The sequence below is a fragment of the Dryobates pubescens genome, chromosome 21, assembly GCF_014839835.1.
Source record: "Dryobates pubescens isolate bDryPub1 chromosome 21, bDryPub1.pri, whole genome shotgun sequence".
Taxonomy (NCBI): domain Eukaryota; kingdom Metazoa; phylum Chordata; class Aves; order Piciformes; family Picidae; genus Dryobates; species Dryobates pubescens.
In genome coordinates this window covers 8,173,971-8,201,149 of record NC_071632.1, presented here as the reverse complement: position 1 = coordinate 8,201,149, position 27,179 = coordinate 8,173,971, and the positions used below count along the sequence as shown (strand labels likewise).

The window sequence follows — 27,179 nt, the reverse complement described above, 5'->3', positions numbered from 1 at the left end:
AACTTCAATTAGTCACAGATATAACTACTGACAATAGTTTATTATCACACCACCACTACAAAGATGTTCTGATTTTATATTCACCAACTAGGATGCAAACACTGCAGATCAATTCATGACATCATTTTCCTTTAGAAGATGGGCAATGATTGAACATCAGTCATTTACTGAACTATCTGAACATTAACAAATCACTTGATGACTAAATCATAAAAGACTGTTGATGCATTCCTACTCTCAAAGCACAAACCACTGTAGTGTTGCAAAGTATCAACTGTACTGAACTTAGAATCTCTAGAAGGCTTCAGCAATGAATCTTGTCAGGTTTTGTTATTCTGTTCCTCCCAATTATATAGAAAAACAAGCGCATTTTTTTCACGTTGTCTATTCCATGGCTGTGATTAGCCTATTTAAAATCAAGTCTGAAAATCCATTCACCTTTCTTAATTTCCTTCAGAAACCCAAAAACTTCTGGTAAAGGCTTATTTTCCACAGTCAGCTATTTAATGACATCTCAGCTTACATTCCTGAAAGTATTTTTTAGGGGGAATTCCAAAAGAACAAGCTTGAAAGTGGACACAGCTTTTTGCCACCTTTCAATTTGGGTTTCCACGTAGACACAACTCACAAACATCTCAGAATCAAGAAGTGATTACAGATCCTTGAATTTACATTGACAAAACCCATCCTGTCCAAACCCCATTTGCACAAAGAAGCACAGAGTCTGTATTCTAACACAAAGGTTGATGGGTAGCATTTAAAGCACAAGAATATAATAAAAAATTCCACCTCTACAAAGCAGAAATAATCACATAAAAGGAGAACATGTGGCCAGAGTAAAACCTTTACTGCTTTGAGAATTCTTAACATTAGCTTTAAAGAAGTTTGCATTACGCTTCATACCAGAAGATGTTGCCCTGAGAGATGGTAGAAGTCCCATGCCTGGAAATACCAGTTTAGATGGGGATCTGAGTGAGCTTGACAGTTACAGATGTCTGGGCTCACTGCAGGGGATGGAGACTAGATTGCCTTTAAAAGATTCCTTCCAACCTAAAGGATTCCATAATTTTGTGATTCTAAGCTTTATTTTGAAACATCCTATCTTTTGCCCTATGAAATAAAGGACAAGAAACCTGCATCTGCATTTTCATCTGCCCTCAAATCTGTTCAGACATAGAAACACAATCTCCTTATATCCAATCAGCCCAGTTCGTTTGATTGTATTTATTAGTATCTTTCTCATCAATCATGATGAGAAGAGAGACATGAAAAACAGAATTATGCAAACACATAAATTCAGTATTTCTGTGACTGGAAACAAGACAGCTACAATTATGAACAGAACAAACCAGCCCAGATTTTTCTCTGTTGGAGTGATGACCTTTTTTATTTGTAGTTCTTTTACATTTTCTACATCTTTACAAGAAGCCTCCTACTAACCTACCATCTGTACACTTTTTTCCAGTTCCTGAGGAATTGCAAATGTAGAAGAAGGAGCCTGAGTTAGAGGCCAAGCACCAGCCTAAGAGTGTGGGAAAAAGAAAAAGCATTAATGTTTTCATATGACATATCAATTAAGAACTAATAAAATCATTAAGCAGATCTGCAGTGTGTATTACACCGTAAGACATTCAACGTAGACCAGATATTTTACTGCTCATTATGCATTCCCCACCAAGATAGTAATTCAAGACAAGAACACAAGGCATTTTACATCACCCCTGTTTAGTGTGTTAGTGAGTTCATTTTAAAAAGAACCACTAGGAAAATAATAATATAATTAATAATAATGCTGCAATGACCACAAAGTGTCAATTTCCATGAGAAGCATTCATAGTGAGAGTATAGTTAGCAAAACAAAAATAAAGTATAAATAACTCAATAGTAATAAACATACATTAGTACCTGTAGAACATATATCTGAAAACTAATTCCCAGATCTATAATTGTGTCCTGGTTTTTGATAAAGTTGTTGAATTTATTGTTGAGATCAGCACTAACACTCATGTCTGTGTACATTCGATGGAGCTTGCTGGTAAATTCATAACCACAGGCTTGCTGCAAAGGAACATTTTAAGAGGTTTCACAGTGAAAAGAGTACTAGCTACAAGAACTAGGCACATTCATTACTATGTGAAAATCTAGGCAGCAGAAGTGGTGTGATAATATTTACAGACAACAGTAGCTACAACAGAAAACAAGCATTATAAAAAATAATAATCAGATTTATCTTAGTTTCAGTTTCGAGACCTTGATTTCTATGAGTGGTGCCCTTTCATAAAATGACAAGACAGACCTAACTTATGAAAGCCCTTGGTACCCTTTGAAATTATTTATTATTTGAACATATTGAATAAAACTACCCAAAACATCATTAACATATCAAATGCCTAGATGACACTTGGCCATGTAACTGTCACAGACTATCAAGAACTTAGAAAATTAAACATTAGACAATCTACTGACTGCTGAATTATCTCTGGCACCCTCTGCTGCTCCCTCTCAACATTACATACTCCTACTTTTGTTTTCATTAAAAGAAATTAGAAAATTAGACATTAGGAAAAAAAATAATCTGACTGCTGAATTATCTCTGGCACCCTCTGCTGCTCCCTCTCAACATTACATACTCCTACTTTTGTTTACTCTGCATTAAAAGAATATTATATTACCTTTAGTTTATTAATCATGGCTTCTTCAGAATCCATAGACATAGACAAACCATGAATTAATCTTTTTGCCAACATTCTGGCATAGAACTGCATTAAAAAAGAAAAATCAGATATGAGGATTTAAAAAGAGAATAACCACTTTAAATGTTAACATTTGACCATTCACTGAACAGCAGAAGTTACCTTTTGGAATACGTCTTTGTCATCAATGTATTTGAAAACAGTGATGAAACTTGTAAGTTTGTCTTCTACTTCATTCTCTGTCATTCCTTTTGCTGATTTCTTCAACAAGTTGTCACAGTACTTGGCCAGCTCAAATTTAAAAAAAGAGAAAAAACAAACAAACCCAAACCTACTTGTCAAGCTTGAGAACAAATGTATGCCAAGGTGCTCAAAATTTCTAACAGAGAAGTTCAAGCATGAAATACATCACAGCCTACAGTCTTGTGTTCTATTACAAGGGTTGCATTCATAGGTAAACTATACACACTACAGCCACAGAAAATAAAAATGCTATGGGAAAAAATGAAAACTGCACCAATTTTGCACACTTTAAAATGTGGGTGCAGGTGAAGTCACTTATTGCTACTGAAATACACACCTGAGGCTCACTCAGTGTGAGAAATGGGGGTTTGTGTGCTGGACCCTGTGCAGCTCTTCAGACAGTTATAATGAGTATTACTACTTTGTACAATGATAGGTACCACTTACCAACTCAGGTGCTTTGCAGATCGACTTGGGCTCCCTATAGTTAACTACTGATGTCAAAGCCTACATAGGAACATAGAACAAAAATTAAAAATCTAAATGAGTTAAAGCTTTTCCTTTAATGAAATCATCAGGGCAAAAGACCATCCAAAACCATATAAATCTGAACTACATAAAAAAGGGGTCAAAAAAGAAAACTATGAATAAAAGGGTCTGAATTACTGTTCTGTGAGAGTCTGTGTGCTTCAAATGCTTCACAATGCTCAAGAGGTGCTTCAAAACTCTTTAAAGAAATTCAACGTTTTTAAGTTGAGATTTAAGTAAAAGCAGGAAGAGTAGAAGAACTGAAGTTAATTGCAGAAAGCAGGAGGGCAATATAAGTTCTGATTAGAAACTTCAATGTTAAAGTATAAAGACTTTGGTTTATGATAATATGCGTGGCCCAAAGGAATAGAAAGAAACTGAAACAACTGCAGATAAAGCAGATTCGAGCAGCAGCATATCAACAGCAACTTGCATCAACAGTGTGTGTCTTGACCTGAAAAAACACACATTTATGTGCTCACAGCAGTAGAAAAAATATTCTTGGTTGTTAGATTATCCGATTGACAAAAGACGAGAAAAAATATTGTTCCAAGTGGAAATTTGAAGCAGTGCTGTACAAAAAAACCATGGTAGCTGCAGGAAACCTGAATATGTTGAAAAAGGAAGGGGAAAATGGCAGGTTAAAACTATTTTTACTTAAGTCAGTCACCTTATCAAGGGCACTCATAAAGTGTTGGTCACCATTTAAAACAGTGTTGATGAGTTGAACAAATTTACTATGTACTTCCAAAACTGACTCCACGAACTGAGTTGGCATCTAAAAAGGTGGATAAAACAGAAAGGAAGTTAATGAGAAAAGCAGCATTATCTACACACAAATATATCTATATTAGCTGTACATATTTTCCTAATCATGCTTCCTGCTGAAAGTTAATAGTGATTAAATCTTTGAAAAGATTAATTTTTCACTGTTGTACTCTTATGATACTGTGCTTGAACATGTTTCGGAAACAAAAAGTCTATGGCTACATTTACAGTCTTGCCATCCAACACAGATGTGAGTCTATACTGATCTCATGTTGTCTAATCTTGTACATTATACCCTAAAATTCTTTATTAACCCTCAAAAATCATTGAAACTAACACGTAAATAGAGCAATCAAGCCAAAAACCTACTGAAACAAACTGCTGCTTTCCCTACACACTGATTTCTGTTGCACAGCAGTTACCGGTCGGTGCTGCACTCATTTCAGCATTATATGGCTCAGAGCAATTAAAGAAGTCCCTACACAGACAAGCTCACAGGCAGCAATGCAACAGTGTGCCATACACTAACTGCATCACATGGCTCCCCAAGTGCACTTTCTTGTTTTGATGACAAAGTACTTAATTCACATAGCGGAGCAAATGTTTCACATTTTGGATTGATCTATGTAAGGTGGTGAATTTTCATTGCTCTTACAGGTCTGCATTCATTTCTCTGCATAGATACTCTTAGTTTGAAAGAATACGCTCAATAAACTCACAGATAATTTGAAAGCAAACTATACTACTGAAGACTTAGCCCATTTTCAGTATGCACAGCGGAGTTAGAGAAGAACAAGCACTCCTGTGCAAAATAAAAGAGTGCATTTACAACAGTTTGCATCTGTGTATTATTACAGACAGAACACTGCATGGCTGAAGTCACCCTCCTGACATGAGCACAGATCTAAACAGGAGGATGTACACATGTACAAATATAACGCCAAAGAGAAGCTTCTTCGTTTGCTTCTGAACATCAGTACTAGAGGAACAGAAATGGAATTGAGTAATTTAAATAGGTATGAACTGAAAAGAGTTTAACACATTTTAAAATAATTAAGCTACAGTATTTGCTGAAATTACACGAAAATATGAGACTACATAGCTACTAGTGAAAAACACCACACTGAAATCAGGACATGATGCCAAGTCTTTACAAATAACATAATTAAACTAAACGCAATCACTGGTTCCTAACGTACCAGAACAACAAATGTCACTGACTTAGAGAAATTCAGGAGTAAAATACATACAGAGAACAAAAGGCTCTACTTGCCAGAGCAGCATTAAACAAACAATGAGAAATAGCTAGCTGTATTTGTTTCTGGTTAGATCACAACAATTAACTTTCAGGACAGGGATGTGCTGCACAGCTAAGTGTGCTGATTAGAAGTTAGAATTTATCCGTAACATTCTAGACCAATCTCCTATAAACAAAATAATAAAATGAGCAAACACAACCAGAGAAGAGTAAAAAGAAAAAAGGTAAACAGCTCATCAGGAATGTTAATCAATAGGTCATTTCAGCTGCCTGAGGAAACTCACATTTTCCTGAGAAAGATTGCTGGTTGCTCTAAGGCCCTCATCATGGATATGGGTTTGTAGTTCCTGAATCATATGAGGTAAACCATTTGACACAGCACGGAGTAGAGTATACATATTTGCCATGTCTGCAACAGAGATAGATTTTTATAGAATATGCTTAGAAAGACTAAAAATCAACACTTAAGAGAAGATCAGAATTTCACACAACTTTTGAAAGACTAAAACGAGACCAACCAATAGTTTTGGAAAAAAACCACAAAACAACATACACTGGGTCACTGACCGAAAAAAAAAACAACAGAGAGGAGTAGGGCTAAAACCAGTACTTATTAAGTACTGCCATTGGGACTACCTCACTCTTCCTTATTTAGGAAGGACTCCAAGAGAAGAGATGGGATAGTATGGAAAAACACTTTGTCAGTTTATTTTAATCCTTGGTGTCCCTGAGTCTCCCTTAGCAGCAGCTGATTAAAATCAGTTTAGAGTATCTTCTTGACTATTTCTTTTCTTCTAGTAATGGCTTGAAAATGTTCTCAGGTTTGAAAAGCTGTAAACAAGCAACTGCTTTTTAAAAATGTTTTTAAGTAGTAGGAGGGTTTTTTTTAGGATTGTGAGAATTGGTGGGGTTTTTTTTGGGGGGGGTGGGGGTGGGTTGTTTGTTGGTTTTGTTTGGGTTTGGTATTTTTCACCCCCACAAAAAAGATAGCCAAGCTCTGATAAAATATGCAAACTGAACACTATTATTAGGTACAATTTTAAGTTTGACTGTGAAAAGTAATTTGTTTCACATAATAGATCCCATCTTCCATGTGAAAATAAGCATTCTTGCAAGAGTTGTCGCATGGATAAAGAGGCAGGTAGTTGTCAGGAAGCCAAATCTTTTCATTTAGGCAAGGAATTTAACTACAAGAGCATCTGTTCCTGTAAAAAGGATTTGGGAGATTCTGGACAATAAAAAGTGGCCCAGAAGCCAAAATATCTTAAAATCCTGACCTGTCAAATGATGATAAAAAAATATCTGTAGAGAAAGAGCCACTGGTTTACAAATGAATACACAAGCATAAAACATGATCAGTTCTACAGAACACAGGACTTCACTGTGTTTTTAAGCTGATTGAGACAGTGAAAGAGTATTGCCTGAAAGAAGAGTTGTTAAACAGTAAAACGAAGGTTTTGACTATATATTTGGAAAAATGAAAAGGAACTACAGGGTAAAAGAAAAATACATCATCCAGGGTTTAATTTGGCTTTCTAGGTAAGTAACATATATTAGATGGAAATGCTTAAGCACGTAAGGGTCACTGAATAAAGAGTAATTTGCAAAGCTAAATTAATAAGAGAAACATCACTTCATGCTTTTTGTGACTGAGACTCACCACTTCTTTTCTCTTGTCTGATAATATTTTGACATTCTGCATGTAGAAACCGCAAGTGATCAGCTACCATTCTCTGCTGGCATTCATGAGTCACTTTGTCGTATGAGCTGGGATTCAAATACTTCCGACACCGCATTGCTTCATCTTTTAGTCTACCTAAAACCTACACACAAGGTTTTTAACTGAGAGCTGACGACAAACTCATGAATATACAACAGCATATGTATGTGGAAACAGCATATGCATGTGGAATGAGAAATATGAGTAAGCAACAAAAAAGAGCTTTGTCCAGGATGCTGAAAAATTACATTTCCTTTTTTGACTCAGGCTGTTGCTGAACCAACATACTCTTCTCCTCTGAGGAGTGACTAGGCTTAGTCACTGCTAAATGTCTAACAGCATTCAGTGGCTTTCAAAATTTCTTCTTCAATTTTGTGACCAGCCTTCCCCTATTTCTCCTCCTGCACCTCTTATCCCTTCCAAGAACGTTTTACGACTACACCCAGTTATACAAGAATCACTTTACTTTTCCTAACTCTTCTGCTTGTAAGTAAACATCTGCTCAAAAGGTACAGGACAAGTGTCAGCTATTAATAAAAACTCTCTTTGGAACCTTAAGGAAGGAAATCACCATCATCCTAAACTCAGTCATATGAATACTGACATAAAAGCACCTGTCCAGTTAATATGAGGGGAGCCTAGGCAGAGTAGTACAGCTGCAGACTGCCTTTCTTGCAGTTTAATTGAAGTTTTAGCCTGCCCCTGAATTTCACGTCAAGTCTGCAACATCACTGCATGCTCCTTATGGTTTAGCCAATCTCACAGCCTTCTCTTCTACCCTGTAGTGTGGACAGCATAGCACCAAGGACTGAATCCTACTCTTGTATGAATCTTTGCTTTCTCAAGCAAGGTATAACAATTAGAAGTAATTTAACGACAACCTGACTTTATACACCACAAAGCAAAACAAAAAGAAAAGCTGTCTCAAAAGAACGTAACTTTTAACAGTGCTCTGTGACAACTCGACCAGAGAGTCCTCTCTAACTGTAACGTGGCTAGAAATCTCATCTTATGCCACTACAAACAGAAGGAAAATAAGGAAGTGAAGAAGTCATATTGATCAATCAGATAGGTGTTTTGGTTTATCTTCCCCTCCCCACTTGGCATGTGATTGATCTATCATTTACTGGGACATATTCTGAAGCAGACAGTCCATCCACAGGCAAGTCTCAGGCTGTGCCAGGGGAGGTTCAGGCTAGATGTTAGGAAAACGTTCTATACAGAAAGAGTGATTGCCCATTGGAATGGGCTGCCTGGGGAGGTGGTGGAGTCATCATCATTGGAGGTTTTCAGGAGAAGACTTGATGGGGTCCTTGGTGCCATGGGTTAGTTGTTTAGGTGGTGTTGGATTGGTTGATGGGTTGGACGCAATGATCTTGAAGGTCTCTTCCAACCTGGTTTATTCTATTCTATGTATTCTATTCTATTCTAAGATTCAGACTAACCATTCCACCAAAAGGCATGGTTTAAACTGCAGGAAAACATGCAACGAAGAACTGTGCAGGAACATATACATTATAATAAACAGTCAATTGGTAACATTAGATTTCAGTTATTGCACGTGTACAGAAAAAATCTCTTACCTTCTCCATGTACTGTGAGCAATTTGACTCTTGCAATAGATTTGAAGCTTCTTGTTTATAGTACTCCCCTGTTTCATTCAGAAAAGGGCACTCAAAAATTTCCTGATAAAACTAAAAGGGAGAATTATTTTTTTTTAAGAAGAGCAAATGGTGGACAAATAATACACATACTGGATTAGCATCGAAAAATATGAACAGAAATGTGTCCCTACCTTTAGGGGGAATTTTTTCTTATACTGTTCAACATGAACAAAGGAGTCAATAACCCCATGGATTACTTTCTGGTTTGGGTCTTCTCCACAGCGATCACTGAAACAGGAAAACAGACATTCATGAAAAGGTAGGTATCTAATGTAACTCATCTGATAGTTGAATGAAAACATCTTCCAGTAAATTCCTCTGTTTACACTGGCCAATCTGAAGATTAATCTGAAAACAAAGCCATACTTAACGTACTTTTCTTTCTCTTCCACGTATTTAAATTGTTGCGATGCTTCATCAACTATCCAAAAGCATTTGCAAACTAAGCAAAAACATTTCCTAGTGTTTGTTAAGAAGTACACTAAATCACATTAAGTACTTCAGAAGTTACAGTAAGCTCCATCTTGTACCTGTAGCGTCTATCAAGCAGTCTACCTTCACAGACATACAGAGATCATCAAGTCCAATTCCCCTGCCAAAGCAGGATTCACACTCCTGTCCCAGTCAAAGAAATCATTTTTGCCAACATCACACCAAGAGGGATGCTATTTTCTTCTCTGGGTTCTACTATGCAACATGTAGATGTCAAGTGGAGGCACACCGTCACAATTATTAAACATACATTGGGAAAGGAAAGCCTTAGGTTTTCAAATTCAAATGAGTGAGTTTAAGTGAAGAAAACATTATCTTTAAGTCCTATTCAGCTAAAACCAGAAGTAATTAAAGCAAGTGTTTTGCGTACTAAAAGCATTAATGTTCACTCCTTTGCAAAAACTGGACATAAGAGACCCCCATCCAGAGCAGCAGACACTTCCTTAAAACAAATTGTTTTACTTCTTTGCAAAGCATATGGGCAAGATGGGCTTTTTTACAACAATTTCCTTAACTCTTGAGGTGTTAAATAGGACAACACCTCAATTTTTAACAGCATGTTTACAGTTAAGCACAAGCAGTTGTAATTTCAAAGAATGGTGGCACTCTGCTCCTCAGAATTCATAATGTATGAGGGTACTTCCATGAGATTTGACAGAAGTTGTAGTTCTAAAAATACCTCCCAAACTACAATGAGATAATTCAGCCCCACCAAGGCTGAGGCTGAACAGTTTGAAGCAGGGATGTCATAAGACATCTTGTGAGGGTAGAAGAGAGTGACGTTTGGTGGTGAATCTGAACAAAAGATAAAGCACTAGAAACCCAAGTTCCACTAATTCTGATGATGTTTCTTTTCTCAAAGGAAATGGAGGAAACCACAAGAAGTTTAAGGATCTTGTGCTGCTTTATCTTACCTTGTTCCTATCTTAAGATTAAAGCTAACAGTAGAAGTTGATGACACATCCCACAGCGTAATGCTACAGCCTCATAAAACAGTTCTAAAGATTAAGGTACAATAATAAATACTACACTCATTGAAAGATTCCATCACTCAGAAGCACTCTGCTGTGTCAGACCACTGGCCTATCAAGCTCAATTAACCACAGAATGTACTGTGAACTAAAGACCCTGCTTCAAACACTTCTGAAGTCACTGACTTCCAACAGGATATTTCAAACAAAGGGTAAATTAATGTATCAGCCTAGACAGGAATAGGTTCAGGTAGTTAGAAGGTGTTAGCTATCTTTAGTAGAGAAGCTTCTCCTGGTTAGTCTGCACTAACCACACTGCCATTTGAGATAGCATCTGAATAATTTCCACATTATTTCCGTTTTAAGAATTCCACAGACTAATTTTCTCACAATTTGAGATCTTGATGGCTTGCTGTTGTGTTAAAACAAAAATGTTGATACTCAAGCTTGCCTTGGAGGAGTGTTTGGGCTAGAGGGAAGGGGAAGAAAGCGTGTTATACTGAGAACTCCATATCCAGAGAATAGCAGTCAGACAGGACAGGCTTAAGTGACTTAATTCTCTACTGTTCAAGGGGGCTAATCCTGCTTCCTTCTGCTCAGTGATAGGCCTCTCTCTCTCTTGCATTACTTTGGCACCCATCTAATTCTTTGATGAACTGACTAATTGCAATCTGGAGAAATATTAGCCAAGATGGTTTAAACTGTGTTAGTGGTTGAGTTGGTTCCCTAAGGGACTAAATGATCACCACCCCTGGGTTACAGTGAATTAACTGTTATCATTTCAGAATCTTTTTCTGCTCATGTAAACCGCAAGTATATAGCTCCCATGAGAAAACCTGATAGGACATCATCAACTGGTAAGATGAGGGTCAAAGTCCCCAGGCTTCTCAGAGTTGAAAAGTGCAATACCCCCACATTGTGCAACAGCAAAAATAACTAAGCACTTACTTTTTTATTTCTCGGAGTAGCATCCGAATAAGGATGGCCTGCAGTGGCTCGATCATTAATTTCCTCCACATGTCAAGAGCTAGCTGTCAGGACATAATACAGTCACATCAATTAAAACAAACAAACAAACAAACCTTACCAAAGATGACACAATTCCCCATTCAAGATGTTAAAAACTAAATTCTGTCTTCTGTCTTAAAACTAAAAACTGTCTTCTTTCTTCTTTTTAAATGGTTTGCCTCCCCTCTTCCCCCACTCCTATTTGTCAATATATTGACATATTCTTTTAGCATTTTTCTTCTAGAACATCTGACTGCATTTGGATGAAGATCACACAGATCTGTACACTAGCAATGTCAGAGATAGAACTTCTAGTCAGGCAATGTCTGAATACATGCTTCCTACACATATAATAGAACTGATTTATTCATCGGTTCCACTCTGTCAAGGACTGTCAAATGCACATAGGGACCCTAAACCAAGTTGGTTACAAGTGCACATATATGCAAAATATATCAAACAGGCTCAAGTTGCCTGTTGGAATTTCCTTGTCAAGGAAACTACAGACAGGTCAATCCAGCAGCATCAGTGTATTACCTCAAGACATTTTTTATTCTCCTTTAAGAAAGGGAATGATCTTAGCTCTCCACCTAGACTGACAACATAGAACATTGTCATTTCCTGCATTTTACAGAATGTGTTGCCCCATGATGGGGGAGGAGGGCGAAGAAAACCCAGAAGACACATCTTAAACTATTTTCTAGTTCAGGGCTCCATAGTCATTGAAAACTGGTAAGTCTGGCACTGGTGATAGGAGCTCGACTCAGAAAAGCAGTATGCTTCACCATGCATTCCTAACACTTGGACATAAAAAGCTACTGGCAGACTGATCTCATCCTCCATTTATCCAAGTGCAATAATCACTCAGTGTCTGGAATACTTATGGTGGTGATAAATTGCTTGAAGCCATGCCCATACACATCACATAGGCACCTCCAGTCTCTCGTAGGTACCTGCTGTTACACATCCCCCAGAACAACTAAGCAAGCAGGTACTTGTTCGTGATCACCGAAAAGCTCCCCAAGTTTCATTAGCACACAATTTTTTTTATCATAACATTATCTTTTCATTTCACTGTCTTGTATTTCATGGTAACAGCAGCCAGGCAGTGATAGAAATAATGCACGCTACACTTCTTAGCTGCACAGGGTGGTACCTACTACTGCTGACAACTTTCTTTTATAGGTATTTAAAAATGACTCTCAGCACCTCCAACTTACATTAGTAAGTGTCAACACCTTGTGCTTACCCCAAATTAGTACTTTTTTTAAAGATAAGCCCTCCCTACATGATCCTTCTGCGCCCAGGAAGTCCAATTTTTCTTTCAAAAATCTCTACCCAACTTGCTACAATAGGAATACAAAATAGCTTGCATTAGAAAACGAGATATAGACTGTGAGATGCACAGAAGACTACTCTGGAAAAAAGATCTTGCACATTGTGAGACCAAGAAATAGAAGCTTAAAAGTAATTGCTTCAAGGGTTTCCAAAACTAGAAGTACTGCTTCTTCAAAAGTTTCTATATAGTAGTGTCACCTAATAAAGCAAAGGTTTTTTTGCAAAGTGGTATCCATTTTCACAGTTTAAACCAAAGCTCTGCAATAGTTTTCATATTTGCTTTTTACCCCCCACTCAGCTCATTATATTTTCTGTATCGAAAGTGCAATCACATTTAACAATCTTACATGAGTGCTTACATCACCTATCCAATTTCCCTGTTCAGAACTTGTAGCACTTCTGAATACAGTTTAAATCCAATCCCACTTTCAGAGGTTCCTACCTCTCCTATTTCCATCAATGGTTCATTCATATCCACCCCTCCATAGCCGTACTGAAGATCAGCTTCAGTCAATTTGTTCTTCTTAATAAACTGTGTGTTGAGGTACCTATAGAAATAAAGACATCCTAATCAAAACACAAAGTAGTTTAGGGTGGTTTTGGTTTGGTTTGGCTATTTAATTTTCAGTTGTGGAATGTCTTCTACATCACAAAGGGTAACTTCTTTTAATCAACACCACTGCTACCTGCAAGAAATTCTTAAACAGAAGTTATTTCAATTTAAAAGACCATATTACAACAGTAGGTTTAGTAACTGAGGTATCAACAATAACCTCATATATTACTGGCAGCATTTGCTTGGTGTGCACTGTGCTAGTGCAAGAATCCAACCTTTCAACACACACAAACCGTATTACTCACACATCTACATGCAAATTAGCCACTAAATTCTTAGCACTTGACTACTTATTAGAATGACAGCAGATTATTTACTTTTTAATGATAGAAAAAACCTTCCTGAGTATCAGAATGTATTTTCATCTACTTATACTGTATATTAGATTTCGTTTCTCAGACTTAAACATGGTGTCTATTTTCATAGGGCAAATTTTTGTCATTTATGAACACTCAGGTCATAACTAGGAAACAGCTGTATTACAAATTGAAGGATAATAGGAGAATTTGCAGAAAGCAACAGTTATGAAGAAATGTTATAAATGCTGCTTTTTTTTAGCATTTACTATTGCACATATAGTTTTTATGAAGAACAAAAAATGGTTTCTGTGCAAGATCAAACAAAAAGCCCCTCTAATTCCCAATATTCCCTCAAAAGAATCCTAGAATGGCTTGAGTTGGAAGGGACTTTAAAAATCACCTAGTTCCAACCCACCTGCCATGGGCTGCAGGGTTGATTAGCACCTACATATTTAGCACTGCAAGATCAGAAGAATAGCACAAATCATCTTCGATAATTACTTCAGCGGTAAGGAGCGGCGCACAGAAAAGCACGTTGGAATATTATTCCTTCTTTTTTCCTCAAGTTCTGCTACTCTACCCAAAACTGACAAAGGGCATATTCAGCCATTGATCAAGTAACATCCCTAGACTTAAGTGTCAGATCACTGTAATGATTTCAAAGGTTTAATAACTCATCCTTGAAGCTTACCTGTATAAACAGTCCATGTAGTCTGCCCCTTGGCTGTACTCTTGCCAGTATCTGTGATACATAACTAGTACTTGCTCTTCAGCTTCCAGTACTCTCTGAGAAGGAAGACACACACCCCCAACTAAAATTAGTATGGAAATAGCAAACACACAGAGAAAGTTAGAACAGGACTAACATTTCAGAAAAAAACAACCACATATTCCTATGTTGAAGGTTCCAGAGCTGAACACAGTACTCCAGGTGCGGTCTCACCAGAGCAGAGAGGCAGAATCACCTCTCTCGATGTGCTGGCCATGCTTCTTTTGATGTAGCCCATATACATATATACACATGTTCTGCCTCTGGAACTGTCATCTGTGATTCAGTCCCATAAAATCTGCATACATAGAAACCAAACAGAACCCTTGCCTAAGGTCAAAACAGGGCCAACCCCACCTAGAGCAGGTGGGTAACTGTACAGGTTACCTTGTGCAAATGGCGTACATGGTTTTCCAAAAAAATTTTAGTCTCAGTATAAAGTCTCTCTCCAAGAGGTTCAGGATAGGCCACACACAAAGCATAAATGTCTCTGGTCTCAGAGTCAAGGTTTGTGTCTGCTTAAAGTATGAAAACTTAGTAACAAAATTAAAGATTTACACAACTTTTTTCTCCCACACATGCATTTTATATTTTCTTTTACAGTCAAGCACAAAAGATAAAATGGATCATTTTCTGCAATCAAAGTCCTGATTTGTGAGGAATCTCTTGTTTTCAGCACCAATAAGAAATTTTAGCAGAAGGTGATGAAATGGACCCCACACTGACATGGCTTCTACCACTTATTTGCCATCCATGAATAATACATGACTATCTCAAAGTGAGAACGCAGCTTTCACCAAAAATTATTCCTTTGTTATCTACAGCCAATGTGAAACCAAGGCTCTTTTCAGGTAATGGAAAAAAGCACTGATTAAGTTAAGAACATGATTTGCCAAGTATGGAGTACAGCAAGCATGAAATGAAGCCCACTTCAAGTCTTCCCCCTCTAAGTCCAAAGCAATTTCTTGTCCCTGCATATTCCCCCCAACTCTACAGGTAAAACAATTGAGGGACACTGGAAATTAAGACATCATAATGGTGGTGAGGGTGCAAAAACTTTGTTTTACTTTTAACCATTATTATAATTTCAGTAACCCCACTTAAATCACAGCCACACAAAGCAGTCATGCTTGCGCTCTTAAATGGGCAGCAGCAAGCAGTAAAAAAATCCCTTCAGGTGGTTTTGTCCCTGAAGTACTTTGCAGAGCTACACTTCTGGTTTGGAAGTTTATGTGAAGTTTGAAAAACGCCATTTGATACTTTGTCAGGAAAAGAGTTTGATTAAGAACTTTGCTTTCAGACAACTCAGACAAAGAAAAAGTCAAACTTCAGGTAAGCAACTGTGGGAAATAAACTAGTTCTGCAAAACTTTTAAAGCATCATGCTTATCCACTAAGTCTAGGCACTTTGTAAAACCAGCCATGCTAGAAATAAATTCAGCATAGATTACTTTTTAAGGTAAGCACTTTTAATTTAGGGGAAGACACAAGATCTGCTTTTTCCTCTAGTCTACCTTAAAAAAAGCACATGCTATGTAAAAGGAGGTAGAAGACCTAAGGACAGTAGACAAGTCACCTCCTTAGTCTACAGACCATCATCAAGCTTTCATAACAGTTTCTCCCAAAATGTTTTTCTATAGAATTACTACTCAAAACAGAGAAGATACTGATGCAGGACAACAGAAGGGGAAAAAAACCCTCTATGTGGCAACTGGAATCCTGGAGAGCCTGATCAGTGTCTAATCTCAACTACAGTTATTTCATCCATACACATCATCTTCATCAGAATTCTCCTTGGAGTGGCAAGAGAATCCAAATTAAGTGTAACATTCTCTATGTTGTGAATTTTTTAATGAAATGAAACACCCAAACAAAACCCAAACAAACAACCAACCCAACCAAATAAAAAAAAAAACCCAGAACCAAAACCACCAGCCCCACCACCCTTTGAGGGCAGATGAATGATTAATCATCACTCATATTTTACTTCATAAACTTACAGCACATCTTTTCTGTGCTTCTGTCTCTTAGGAGATGAGAAAGAAGCTTTCAGCATTAAATTATTTATCTTTAATGGTGAAAGCCATCTGTCCTTCCAGTTCAGCATGCAGTTTTGCAGTGTGAGAAAGGTCAAGGGAAGCTGGAAGCTGAAGCCAAACTACTGCTTAGGGGCCTTCACTCTGCATTGAGAACAAGAATAGCAAAAACTCTGAGCAATTTAAGGCTCCACTAGTTGCTGCCTGAGAGACACTACCCAGCAATGGGAAACTGAAGCAATAAAGTCATCTTCAACAAGAAAATACTGTATCCAAAGCCATGAAAGCTTACAAATATTGTCCTTAGAGTTAAAAAAATCAAGTTAAGAGCATGTATTAACAGAAGGTTTTGAATTTATGTTCTCTAGAAGACCAAAGCAGAGCTTTCTAGAAAATTTTTGTCCTCTGGCTTGTTGTCAGAAAGAATCACAATCGTATGAATTTTATTTACTCTTCATTCTCTTTGGGCTGGTTCTGAAGTTAAATATGTGTGGTTTTAAGTTTCTTGTTCATCATAGTATCCTTGTAGAATGGGAGAATAGAGGAGGGAGAATAAATGAACAACAAAAAAAATGTAAAGAAGCAGGTGGCCATGTTGTGTGCTTTTAAAGTAATACTGTTTGCAGCAAAGCTGCCTTCCTCCCTGGATAGTGTTCATCCTATTTGTTTGGTTGGTGGAAACCCCAAAGCAACAGGAAGATCCTATGTTCTACCCACTCAAAGTTCTACTGCTAAAAGGCAGTTATCAAAATACAGATGAACACTCTCTAATTGAGCTTGACCAGCTTCTTAGAGTACTCCCATGCCTACCGAACAGTTAGAAGCAAAAAGTCTTTAATGTTATAGAAAGAATTCACAATAACCAAGTTACTGTGAATAATATCTCAGAGATACAACTGTCAGTCATTTACCAGACAATGAAACAACTTCAGGAACATTTCTCTCTGCAGAGACTCAAAGGGAACCTGAAGGTCAAAGATGGCTCAAGATGACTCACAGTTAAAATACAGTGACATATGGTCTTTCAAGTGATCTTTTCCTGAAGATTTTAACTCTTTAACAGTTGTGGTTTCCAGCTCATTGCCATTCATTCCAGCATTCAAAGTTGAAAACACTACATTCAAAACAAAAAAGTTCTGGGAAAGTAGTGAGGTGAAAAGAAAATCACTCTGTAAGTGGTATGTGCACCATACTAGCCTTCTACTCATAAAACACTATTAGTTTGCATACACCTTTTGACATCATCTGTCTCAAGCAGCATAAGAGAAAACAAATACTTCTTAGAATACACTGCTATAGACTGAAATTGTGATTCTTTGCTGTACCTTATCTTTGGTTCCACATTGCTGATCAACTACAGAGAGACTGTGAAGATCAATTGGTTCTATAATCAATTAAAAAGCCTTCATGAATTTCATTAACACAGTTCCAATCATCTGTCACCTTATTATGCTTATTAAGCAGCAGGAAAAATAGCTGATATGATGCTTCCTTTAGAACACCCATAGACAATTAAAAGAAAATCACTCCCATTAAATTGAATTTAACAGAATAAAAAGCTAGCAAATAACAAGAAGATTAATTAAATGGCACATCTTCCTAAAAGACATTAATACTTTTTTTCTTTATATACTTAAAATCTTGGAAAAGCTTTCACACCAACTGTACAGAAGTACAAGTTTCACCAAACTGTTGAACACTCAGTGAACTGTTTATGTTAAAAATGAGTTTAAAGGTAGCAGCAGTGCTAAACAACATTGTTGTTGGTAGTTACAAGTCACACAAGCTCTTCAGGCCATTCAGTCATAGCAAATAGGCAAAAAGGCTCTTGCCTGGCCAAATTAGGCACCAATAGTGCCACTTTCCAAAGGACACAATTAAGAGATTATAGTAATCAAGATCTTAAGAATTGCATTCTAAATGATTCTTCTAAGACTGCTTCCTGAGTCTGCTACTCAGAAGTGTTGCCTTTCTGATGCAACTGCACTAAGTCACAAAAGAGGATCAACAGCAGATTTGTGTACAAGACATCCATGTAAGAAATTCTAAGTGAAACTTTATCAAGAAGAATCAATCCAACATCTCATTCAATTATTATTTTAGATTTAAAACTATTTTAGATGTCCTTTTAAAATGTTTAGAGCTTTAAGCTGTAGAAGCTAGCCACTTGTTGAAAACTGAAACATGCAGTTCTCAGCAACTGTGTAGAATGACCACAGCACCATTTGTCAGCACAGCTAATTAATTCAAAGAGTCTGCAAATCTGGGAGTCATTTGAACTTGACTCCAAGACAAGGTGAAGAGTCATGCTCTCAGAATTGGATTATGTAATTTTAAAATGAAAGAGGTCCTTAAAGATTATTGCACCAGAGAACAAGGCTCCACAAGGACTACGAGCCACTAAGTTTTTCTTCTATGTATTTATACACATGCAAACACTCAAAGCACATGGGAAAGCAATTCTGAGAAATGGTAACACATCCAGAAACAGAAAAGACTTCAGTCTAGCTCCTGCTCACAGAATAAACTTATATAGTAAAAATCCATGTGTAAGAACCTTCTCAGGGCTTCCCCCCCCCCCCCCCCCCCCCCCCCAATTAATAACTCAAATTAGTATAAACCATTCTCCCTGCTGTAATTAAACCAAACCAAGGAAAATTGCTGCAGAACAGCAGCAAAGCCTCCTAAAATTCTCTAATTATTTGCCACAGTGCCATGGCTAATAAATGCACAGACACAGGGCACAGTACTACTGGTTAAAATGCTTACACTTCTTTTAAAATAAGTTCTCCAAAACTCACATCTTATTAGGAAAAAACCCAAACAAATTACAAACAAACCATACTCTAAGTCCATTTTACATGTCAAATGCAAACCTTTCTCTACAACACATGTACAGCTGAGATTTCAACAGCAAGACCATATGACCACACCTAGAAAGAGTGATTCTTTTTAAACATAGTTTCACTCTCAGGAGGAGAGTGGAAGGAAAGGAAAATAGCATTTTTATAAACTCTCGATATAGAAATGTCTTATACAGCAGTCATCAGTACACTTAGAAGGTCAAAGACAAGGGAGACATCTTTAAATAGAACAACCTCACTACATCCTACAGCTCCAAATGTAAAGATATGCATTCTCTGAGGGGTTTCTTCTGCTACAGACACTTAAGCATATGAGAAAAACTCATTATCCGAACAGAGGAAATTCAGCACATACTTCTGTGAACAGCTACAGCAGAAGCTATATATTAAGAGTGAGTAAAACTCAGACAAGTTTACTTTGAATTACCATAGTGATTGTCATATAGAATAATTCCCAAATGTGCATAATTTCCCACCCCTTTCAACATATCCACTGACCCACAGGCTTAGTAACAGATGTGATTTTAAACAGAGACTTCCGATCAAGACCATGAAAACTGTTCCAGGCCTACTCCCTGCCACACACATCAAACATATCAAGTCAGGTTTTCACTTCAAGGATACGAGAAGCGATCGTTCCACGTTGCTCTTTCAACATAATCCAACATAACGACTGCTTTAATTGTTGTTAGAAGTTTGTTCCATGTTTCGTCAAAGTCAACTACTCGTGGTTTCAAGGACATTGTGGGGCTTTAGTGTTAACCTGTAGAAGAATTAAATGTATCACACAAGATTGCACAATCATTTAAAACAAAAAAAAAAAACAACAACCTACCCATGCTTTGGATGGGGTACCTTAAACTTTGTACACTGTTGCACCACCATGATACAGCAACATGAAGAAGACCTTCACTTCCCCACTTTCCAAAAATCAAGCCCTTAGTTTTAACACTATGGAAACAAACACTAGTATTGCACTAACAGCCTATAACAGAACACCAACTAATCTAGCATCCTGCCTCATGAAGCTCATCACGTTTCCAAGCTGCCCATTTAACACAGGAAGTAAAACAACTTTCCTGTAAATTTTTGTTTGTTCACATTTATGCAAATGTTTTCAGCTGTATCTGAGACAATTTTGGGCAGCAACATAATGAACATATTACCAAAGCATGTGAAATTGTTATTGTCAGTTTGTAGTCCATGTTCACCTCAAGCTTTCATGAGACATTTTTGGTGTTACATTTAAAAAGCCACAAAACCCAAGGGCTTTGATCAGGATGGCAAAAAGAAAACACATCTAAACAGAGTATCATGCAGAGCTTGTGCAGCTTATTGCACTGTACAGCAGGACAAAAAATGAATTCTTTCAAATGAGACATGGTTTGAAAATACAGAAGCTGTATTAGTAATGTAGTATTAAAAGATTTATTCTAAGAAATATTAAGTTAATGAAATACATCTAGGAAAAAAGTGAGGTACTTTAAAAAATAGGTCCCAAGAGACACAACTGTGAAGGCCTCCTCTTTGTTTCTATTTGTCTGTGTCCTGTGCATCTAGAAAGGCCCTGGTGTGTGACATTTCATGCACAAAGCTAGTCTGGGTCCTGCTCAGAAACTCGACATTGTAAGACTGAAACAAAAGGTGAAGACAATACTTCTGTTTCAAATACATGGACAAGTGACTCAATTCATCCCCCCACATTTTCAAGGTCAGAAGGGAAAAAAGAAAACTAGTGGCAAACACTTTTAGCACAAGAGACACAGCTCTGTGAAGGCAACAATCAAGTCACGCTTAAAAAATGGTTAGCAACAAGCTTACTACCTTAATTGCTATCAGCTCTTAATTTTCATCAGGCAGATTGGCTCTCCCAAACTACAGGATATAGAGCTTCTCAGTTTGCAGAAAACAGGAATAAAAACCTGATGCAACTTTCAAACTGTACACATGAAAAATACCACCCTAACTAACCAAGCTCCTGAAATGCTGCAGATCTAGGAACCGCAGACAGTTGTCTTCCTCCACCTAGAACACAACAATTTCCGTTTAAAATGTAATCAATGAATTACCCAAGCCACATTTGCTTTGATTTCATCAAGGAACTGAGTCGCAACTAAGTAACATTGAGGAAGTGGTATTATCCCAGTTTTATGAACAGGAAACTTTTTTAAGAACCAAAGCCCAGCAAATGGTGTGTAAACACTTTCAGTTCAGTAGAAATGTTTGTTATATTTGCAATGCAGTTATTACCACTTTTGGAAATACACAAAAAAATTATCTTCACGTCAGCAGCAGCTAACTATACAGAAATCAGTGAGCACTGACAAAACAGATATCCATCAAAGAAAGTAAGTTGAAAAACCCAAGCTGATTTGTGTTTCCAAGAAACATGAACGTCAGTAGAGGCCAAGAACAGGAGAGCTTACTTGCAGGAGGGGAAAAAAATCAACACCAAAACATCAAAGCCCTCAATAACCTTCTAAAAGCTCTAATATTAGTCTTCCCCTGGAAAACACAACACTATTTTCAGCTGACCCCAGGAAAAAAATAATCACAGTCTACAAAAATTTTAAGACTCCTGAGAAATTCTTGTGGTAGAGAAATTATTGTTATTTGAATGCTGTAAGTTGCTCTTTCTGAAACACTTAGTAAATCCAAGGTGAAAGAACCACATCTTCACAGATGCACAAAACAGAGGAAATGAAGTAGTAAGAAGTTCTCCCCACGACACATCATACAGAACCAATAACAATGTGTTTAGTACCACCAGAACCTAATAATATGCAAAGCATGAAATATCCACATACTCATAAAGGTGTCCTGCAGATAGCTTAAGAGCAAGCTGACTGTTATTTAGTGTTCTCTTACAACTTCCATGTTCGTGTAAATTTAAACCGGTTTTATAGACGTGTTAACAAACACAACTTTGTCTATAAGACACTGAGGTTTTGAGGGTTTGCTGTGCTTTGCCATCTGCAGTGTGTAAGCTCACAGGCTTAGAATGTTCAATGTCTGATTGTTGATGCAAAAATGCTAAATTTTAGCAAATGCTAAAAATTATAGCAGAGGATAATGCCTACCCAAGAGTTTATACAATTGAAAGAGTGGGAAACCATACGTGTCTGACAAGCTCTAAGGTAAGCTGGTATTTTCTAAACACTTACACAAGAGGATCATGAAAGAATCACCTCATCCTTTAAAACACACTGCTGTCACACTAAACATATTTGCTCACACAAATAAATGCAGGGATTTGGGCAGTGTCAAAACGTTTCCCAAATTTCCAACCTATTTAATCACCTCGAAAAAAAAAACATTTCAAGCCAGAGGTGAGTTAACAGCCAAGGACAGGAGAACCCGCTTCAGACGTGAGACCAACGTTGTCTGCAACAGGCCTCGGATCCCCGACAGCCGCCGCCTACAGCGGCCCCAACGGGAAGACCCCGATCCCGACGGCCCCGGCCGGCCGCTGGCAGGGGCCGTTCGCTGCCCGCCTTCTCTCCCCATCAAAACAAAAGCGAAACTGGATGAGGACACAACGAAGAGAGGTGACCACCCCCGCCACAGGAACCACACCACCTGCCCCGTCGGGCAAGGGCAGGACCTGGCCCGCGCCCCGCCGGCGGCGCCCCGCGGGGAGGAGGGAGCTGCCACACAAACACCGCCGAGGGACGGGCGATCGAGGCGGACCCAGGGGAGCGGTAGACCCCACCAGGGAAGACCCCACGAGGGCGACAAGCAGGGCGCTAGGAGACTGTCGTGCTGGGGCGAGGAGCCAGGGCCCCAGCGCCCCTACACGCACCCGGCCCAGCCGCCCACAGCGAACGGGGACGGGGACTGCCGCCTCCCCCTCCCGAGCGGGGCTCCCTCCCCTCACTCCGGCGGCGCTCCCGGCCAGGCCGGCTCGGGCAAGGAAGGTTACCTGGCGGCAAGGGGCCCGAGTCAGCGACGCCCACCCGCCGACCTCCCTCGCTCGCTCCTTGCCGTGCGGCCGCGGTCCCTTCCCCGCTCCGTCCTCACAGCGCTGCCATTACCCAAGCCGCTCGCCCCTCGCGCCCCGCCCCTCCACCGACGCCGCCACTGCCGGGGACAGCTTGCGGAGAAGCCCCACGCCTGCCACACTGTTGTGGCGCCGCTTCTTCAACCGTCGCGCTGCGCGGCGAGCGTCGCCAGGCGCGGACTCTCCCCGACGGCAACACGAATGGGTGGGAGCTCGAGGAGTCCTGACCCACCGTCACTTTCCGACCCCACACCCCCTGCCTGTGGAGAAAGACTTGGTACAGCCCAATCTACGGCAAGCACAGGGGGCCTTAATTCTTCACTGTGGGCCGGTGTGAGGCTGCACGGCGCATGCCCTATTGTGTCCCCGCGCACGCGTTGCTCCTCCATTGGTGACGGTCACTCTTCCGAGCACGCGCGATGCCCTCCCGCCCGTGCGACGAGGTTGGGCTAGGGTGCGGCGTGAAATGGAGTCGCGGTGGGTCGCGTAGACGTGGACCACTGTGTTGGCTCCCTGTACGGCTCCTCAGGCGGAGGGGAAACCTAGCCTTGTGTAGAGTTCTTTCCTTGGGCGCGAGTGTCTCGGTTTCCAGGGGCTCATTTGAGGAATTATCCTCAGAAATGTTCCCTCACACCGCAGAGAGGTGCGGGGAAAGTAGGGTTCTACCTGCCCTTGGCTCTCAGCGGGGCCTCCCGGCCACAAATAAACCACTTTCAGTAGGTTTTCTGCCAGAGGGAGGTCTCTGGTGGGTTGTAGCCCATGTGTTTGCTTGTGGAAATGCCACAGAGCTGCTCTTGCTATGCAAGGGAGTTTCCGTACCTCTGTCCTCCTGTGCTTGCTATTGGAGCACTGCCTTTTTATTCTTTCCAACTGAATATAACAACAGTGGAAATCTTCAGGTGGTTCAGTGAGGTTGTATTCCAAAAAGTGACTCTAGAGTTCTTCTTGCAGTTCTTTTAACTTCCACAAGAAACTTCTTCAGGCCTGGATGATAGCCTGAGATCTGTTTCTACATGTACATGTATAAAACCACCAACTTAAAATTCTTAAATGCCTTTTTTTTTTTTTTCTCTTGGCTGTGGGGAAATTCTGCTTAGGCTGCTTGTATATTAAAAGTCAAGCCAGTTCTTCAGTTCTGTAGAAGCAAGCTTAAATAGGTCTTGAGTAAAGAGGCACTTTGTTAGAAAATGTGAAACCAAGTTCTAAGGGCATGATAGCTTTGTAGTCTGCATTGAGTAAGAGCTTGCCATAGTACATATTTCAGTGTGGTTTGGAGTTGTGCTGGAAAACAGCATTAATAACACAGAGATGGTTTAGTTACTGCTGATTGAGCAGTGCTTGCACAGAGCCAAAGCTTCTTCAGCTTCTCACCCCAACCCACCTGTGAGTAGGCTGGGGGTGCACACAGAGCTGGGAGGGGACACAGTTGGGACAGCTGACCCCAAATGACCAAAGGGATATTCCATACCACATGATGTCATGCTCTGCATATAAAGCTAGGAGAAGAAGGAGGAATGAGGAGGGAGGGGACATTTGGAGTGATGACCTTTGTCTTCCCAAGTCACTGTTGTGCATGATGGAGCCCTGCTTTCCTGGAGAAGGCTGATGGGAATTGGTGAGTGAATTCCTTGTTTTGCTTTGCTTGGATGTGCATTTTTTGTTTTACCTGTTGCACTGTCTTTATCTCAGCCCATGACTTTTCTCACTTTCCTCTTCCAATTCTCTCCCCCAGAGTCTTGTAGCTTTCAGATGTTAAGTTTCTGAAGAATTTAAAATGGGTGATTACTTCATTAGCTTAAACTCCTTTAATTCGTGGTGAGAAGTATCAGCGCATTGCAGTGTTGTCCGATAGATGGCAGAACTGCTGCACAGCTGATAAAATAGCACCTGAAGAGTTTCAACTTGCACACCCTACAGTGAGACTAGCAAAATCTGCATCTTTTTATTAATGAAATAAGAAAATAAACAGAAATTGAGTTTTCCCAGAAAACCCATATTACTCATCCATCAGCTGCATCGTTCAGCTCCCAGATTTGTTCTGTCCTTCCCCAGGACCTGAGATGGCTTGTGGGGGGAGGGGGGAAATCACAAATCCAATTTTTTCCTCAATTATTAAAAAGAGGCACCTACTTATTTTCACATCATTGTATGTTAGGAGTTACATTTCAGACAAAAAGAAATAAAATTGTTTTGCAACATTATTGACAAGTAAAATAGCATATTTAGGGCTTGTAGTTAAAAATCAATGAGTTATAAAACTTTAATATGGTAACTCTGAATCTAAATGATTCTACTTAGAGGACTTTTCAGATATAATGTAGTTTTATATGTGAAGTATCAAAACAGTAAAAGCTTTTGGAGCTCTCATGTTCTGCTAACAAGGTTGTAAATCCTTTCTGTTCAATGAGTGTATCAATCGTAGACAGCTCAGGTACTTGCTTGCTTACTCCACAGGCTGAGTGGAATTGTATAGAATAATTTACAAGTACCCTGGCAGTTTCAGTGTTCCTAATTATCTCATTGTTAATACAAGAAAATGTGGGAAAAGCATAGAAGACTCTTTTATGTGACTTTTTCTCTGACTTCCTGAAAATGGAGGAGATTTGGCTGGGTCATCGCCTGGGTGGGTTTGAATTAATTAAAGGGACTTTGCTTTCAGGGTTTTAATCTGAGTATGAAACTACTCCCATAATTCACTACAGTGAATAAGATGTTATTTGTAGTTTTCATGCTTCGTCATATATGTATGAAATCTCAGAGATTTGACGTGTTACAAAGTGTGGCTGGTAACAGAGATGAGCACACGGACATGGTAAAACATTACAGATCATCTCTGTGCTCCGGCAGGAAAATGAAAAAGCCACATGAGGGCGCTGTGAGCAACGGAAGGAAAGTGGGCAAGTTCCAGAGAAATTTATTCCACCTCTGCTCACAAACGGGTACCACTGCTCACACATGGGTAAAAGCATTATGTAACTTCACAGTGTAAGCGGACTGGTGTATGTAATTTAAAATATACTGAAAAAGAGTGCCTTCTGACACTACTTCGTAAAATATTGAGCAGCAATAACATAGCTGCTGGTAAATGGGCACTACTGAGTTTAGTGCCCAAGCATTTATGGCATCTTAAGTGAGGCTGTGGGGTTTGTATTTCCCGGAACAAGAAACGCTCTTATATACAGTGCAAAGCAAACGTGACTCATGACATTTGAACACAGCGTGTGGCAGCGAGCAGGGAAACAATCGCGCATGTAGCTCCCCGGCATGGCAATTTCTGATTTAGCCAGATACAAAATACGATGCAATACTTCAAAAGGAAAATGAAATGATATCAGAAATAACTGCTGTAAGGGGTGTGCTTTTTTAAAACGGAAGAATTGGGGCACAAGCCGTGGGCAGAAGTTCGGCGGGCTGGCTGTCCCGCTGCTCGTCACTCTTCCGGCTATTTTCGCTGTACTTCAGTACTCCGGCACCGCCAAGAGGACATCAGCGGTCTGTGCTGCAGACACTTTCCTGGGGCCAGCTCAGGCAAAGTGTCAGGGCCAGCACCGCCCAGCCAACCGCCCTTATCGGCGGAGCCTGGCCGGCTCAGCGAGCGGCCGGCACCACGCCCCTACTATCGCGCACCTTGTGTGCTAACATCACGGGGTAGTGGGTCCAGGCACGCCCTGACCCGAGACGCAGACAACCCTACAGCCCAAGCCGTTGCCCGGCTTCACACCACGAGCGGAACGCTCCCCCAGGGCGCACCCGTCCCCTGCCAGGGGTTAAGCCCGCCCTTCCCCCACACCAGCAGGTCCGTTCCGCTCCCCAGCCAATGAGAGACGTTGCCGGCAGCTGCTCTGCCGTTGTTGGTCAGCGCACCGGCCAGTGGGCGCCCCGTAGCCAATCGGCGGCGCGGTGTGATCCCCGG

The 27,179-nt window shown here is 39.7% G+C and overlaps 1 protein-coding gene across 1 annotated transcript in view; it reads right to left on the bottom strand.

The window, feature by feature from the left end:
* CUL2 (cullin 2) overlaps positions 1-23,372 on the bottom strand; it is a 32,146-nt gene extending 8,774 nt beyond the window's left edge. Inside the window, exons 1-16 of the mRNA XM_054171352.1 lie at positions 23,189-23,372; positions 19,891-20,029; positions 14,755-14,857; positions 14,290-14,384; positions 13,126-13,231; positions 11,286-11,368; positions 9,006-9,102; positions 8,794-8,904; positions 7,151-7,313; positions 5,775-5,899; positions 4,135-4,242; positions 3,384-3,443; positions 2,856-2,984; positions 2,673-2,759; positions 1,906-2,058; positions 1,445-1,522 (exon numbers count right to left, since the gene is read on the bottom strand). Of these exons, the coding sequence (XP_054027327.1) occupies positions 1,445-1,522; positions 1,906-2,058; positions 2,673-2,759; positions 2,856-2,984; positions 3,384-3,443; positions 4,135-4,242; positions 5,775-5,899; positions 7,151-7,313; positions 8,794-8,904; positions 9,006-9,102; positions 11,286-11,368; positions 13,126-13,231; positions 14,290-14,384; positions 14,755-14,857; positions 19,891-20,009 (1,617 nt within the window). The 5' untranslated portion in view covers positions 20,010-20,029; positions 23,189-23,372. The remainder of the gene's footprint in view (positions 1-1,444; positions 1,523-1,905; positions 2,059-2,672; positions 2,760-2,855; positions 2,985-3,383; positions 3,444-4,134; positions 4,243-5,774; positions 5,900-7,150; positions 7,314-8,793; positions 8,905-9,005; positions 9,103-11,285; positions 11,369-13,125; positions 13,232-14,289; positions 14,385-14,754; positions 14,858-19,890; positions 20,030-23,188) is intronic.
* Between the last annotated feature and the right edge of the window lie 3,807 nt (positions 23,373-27,179).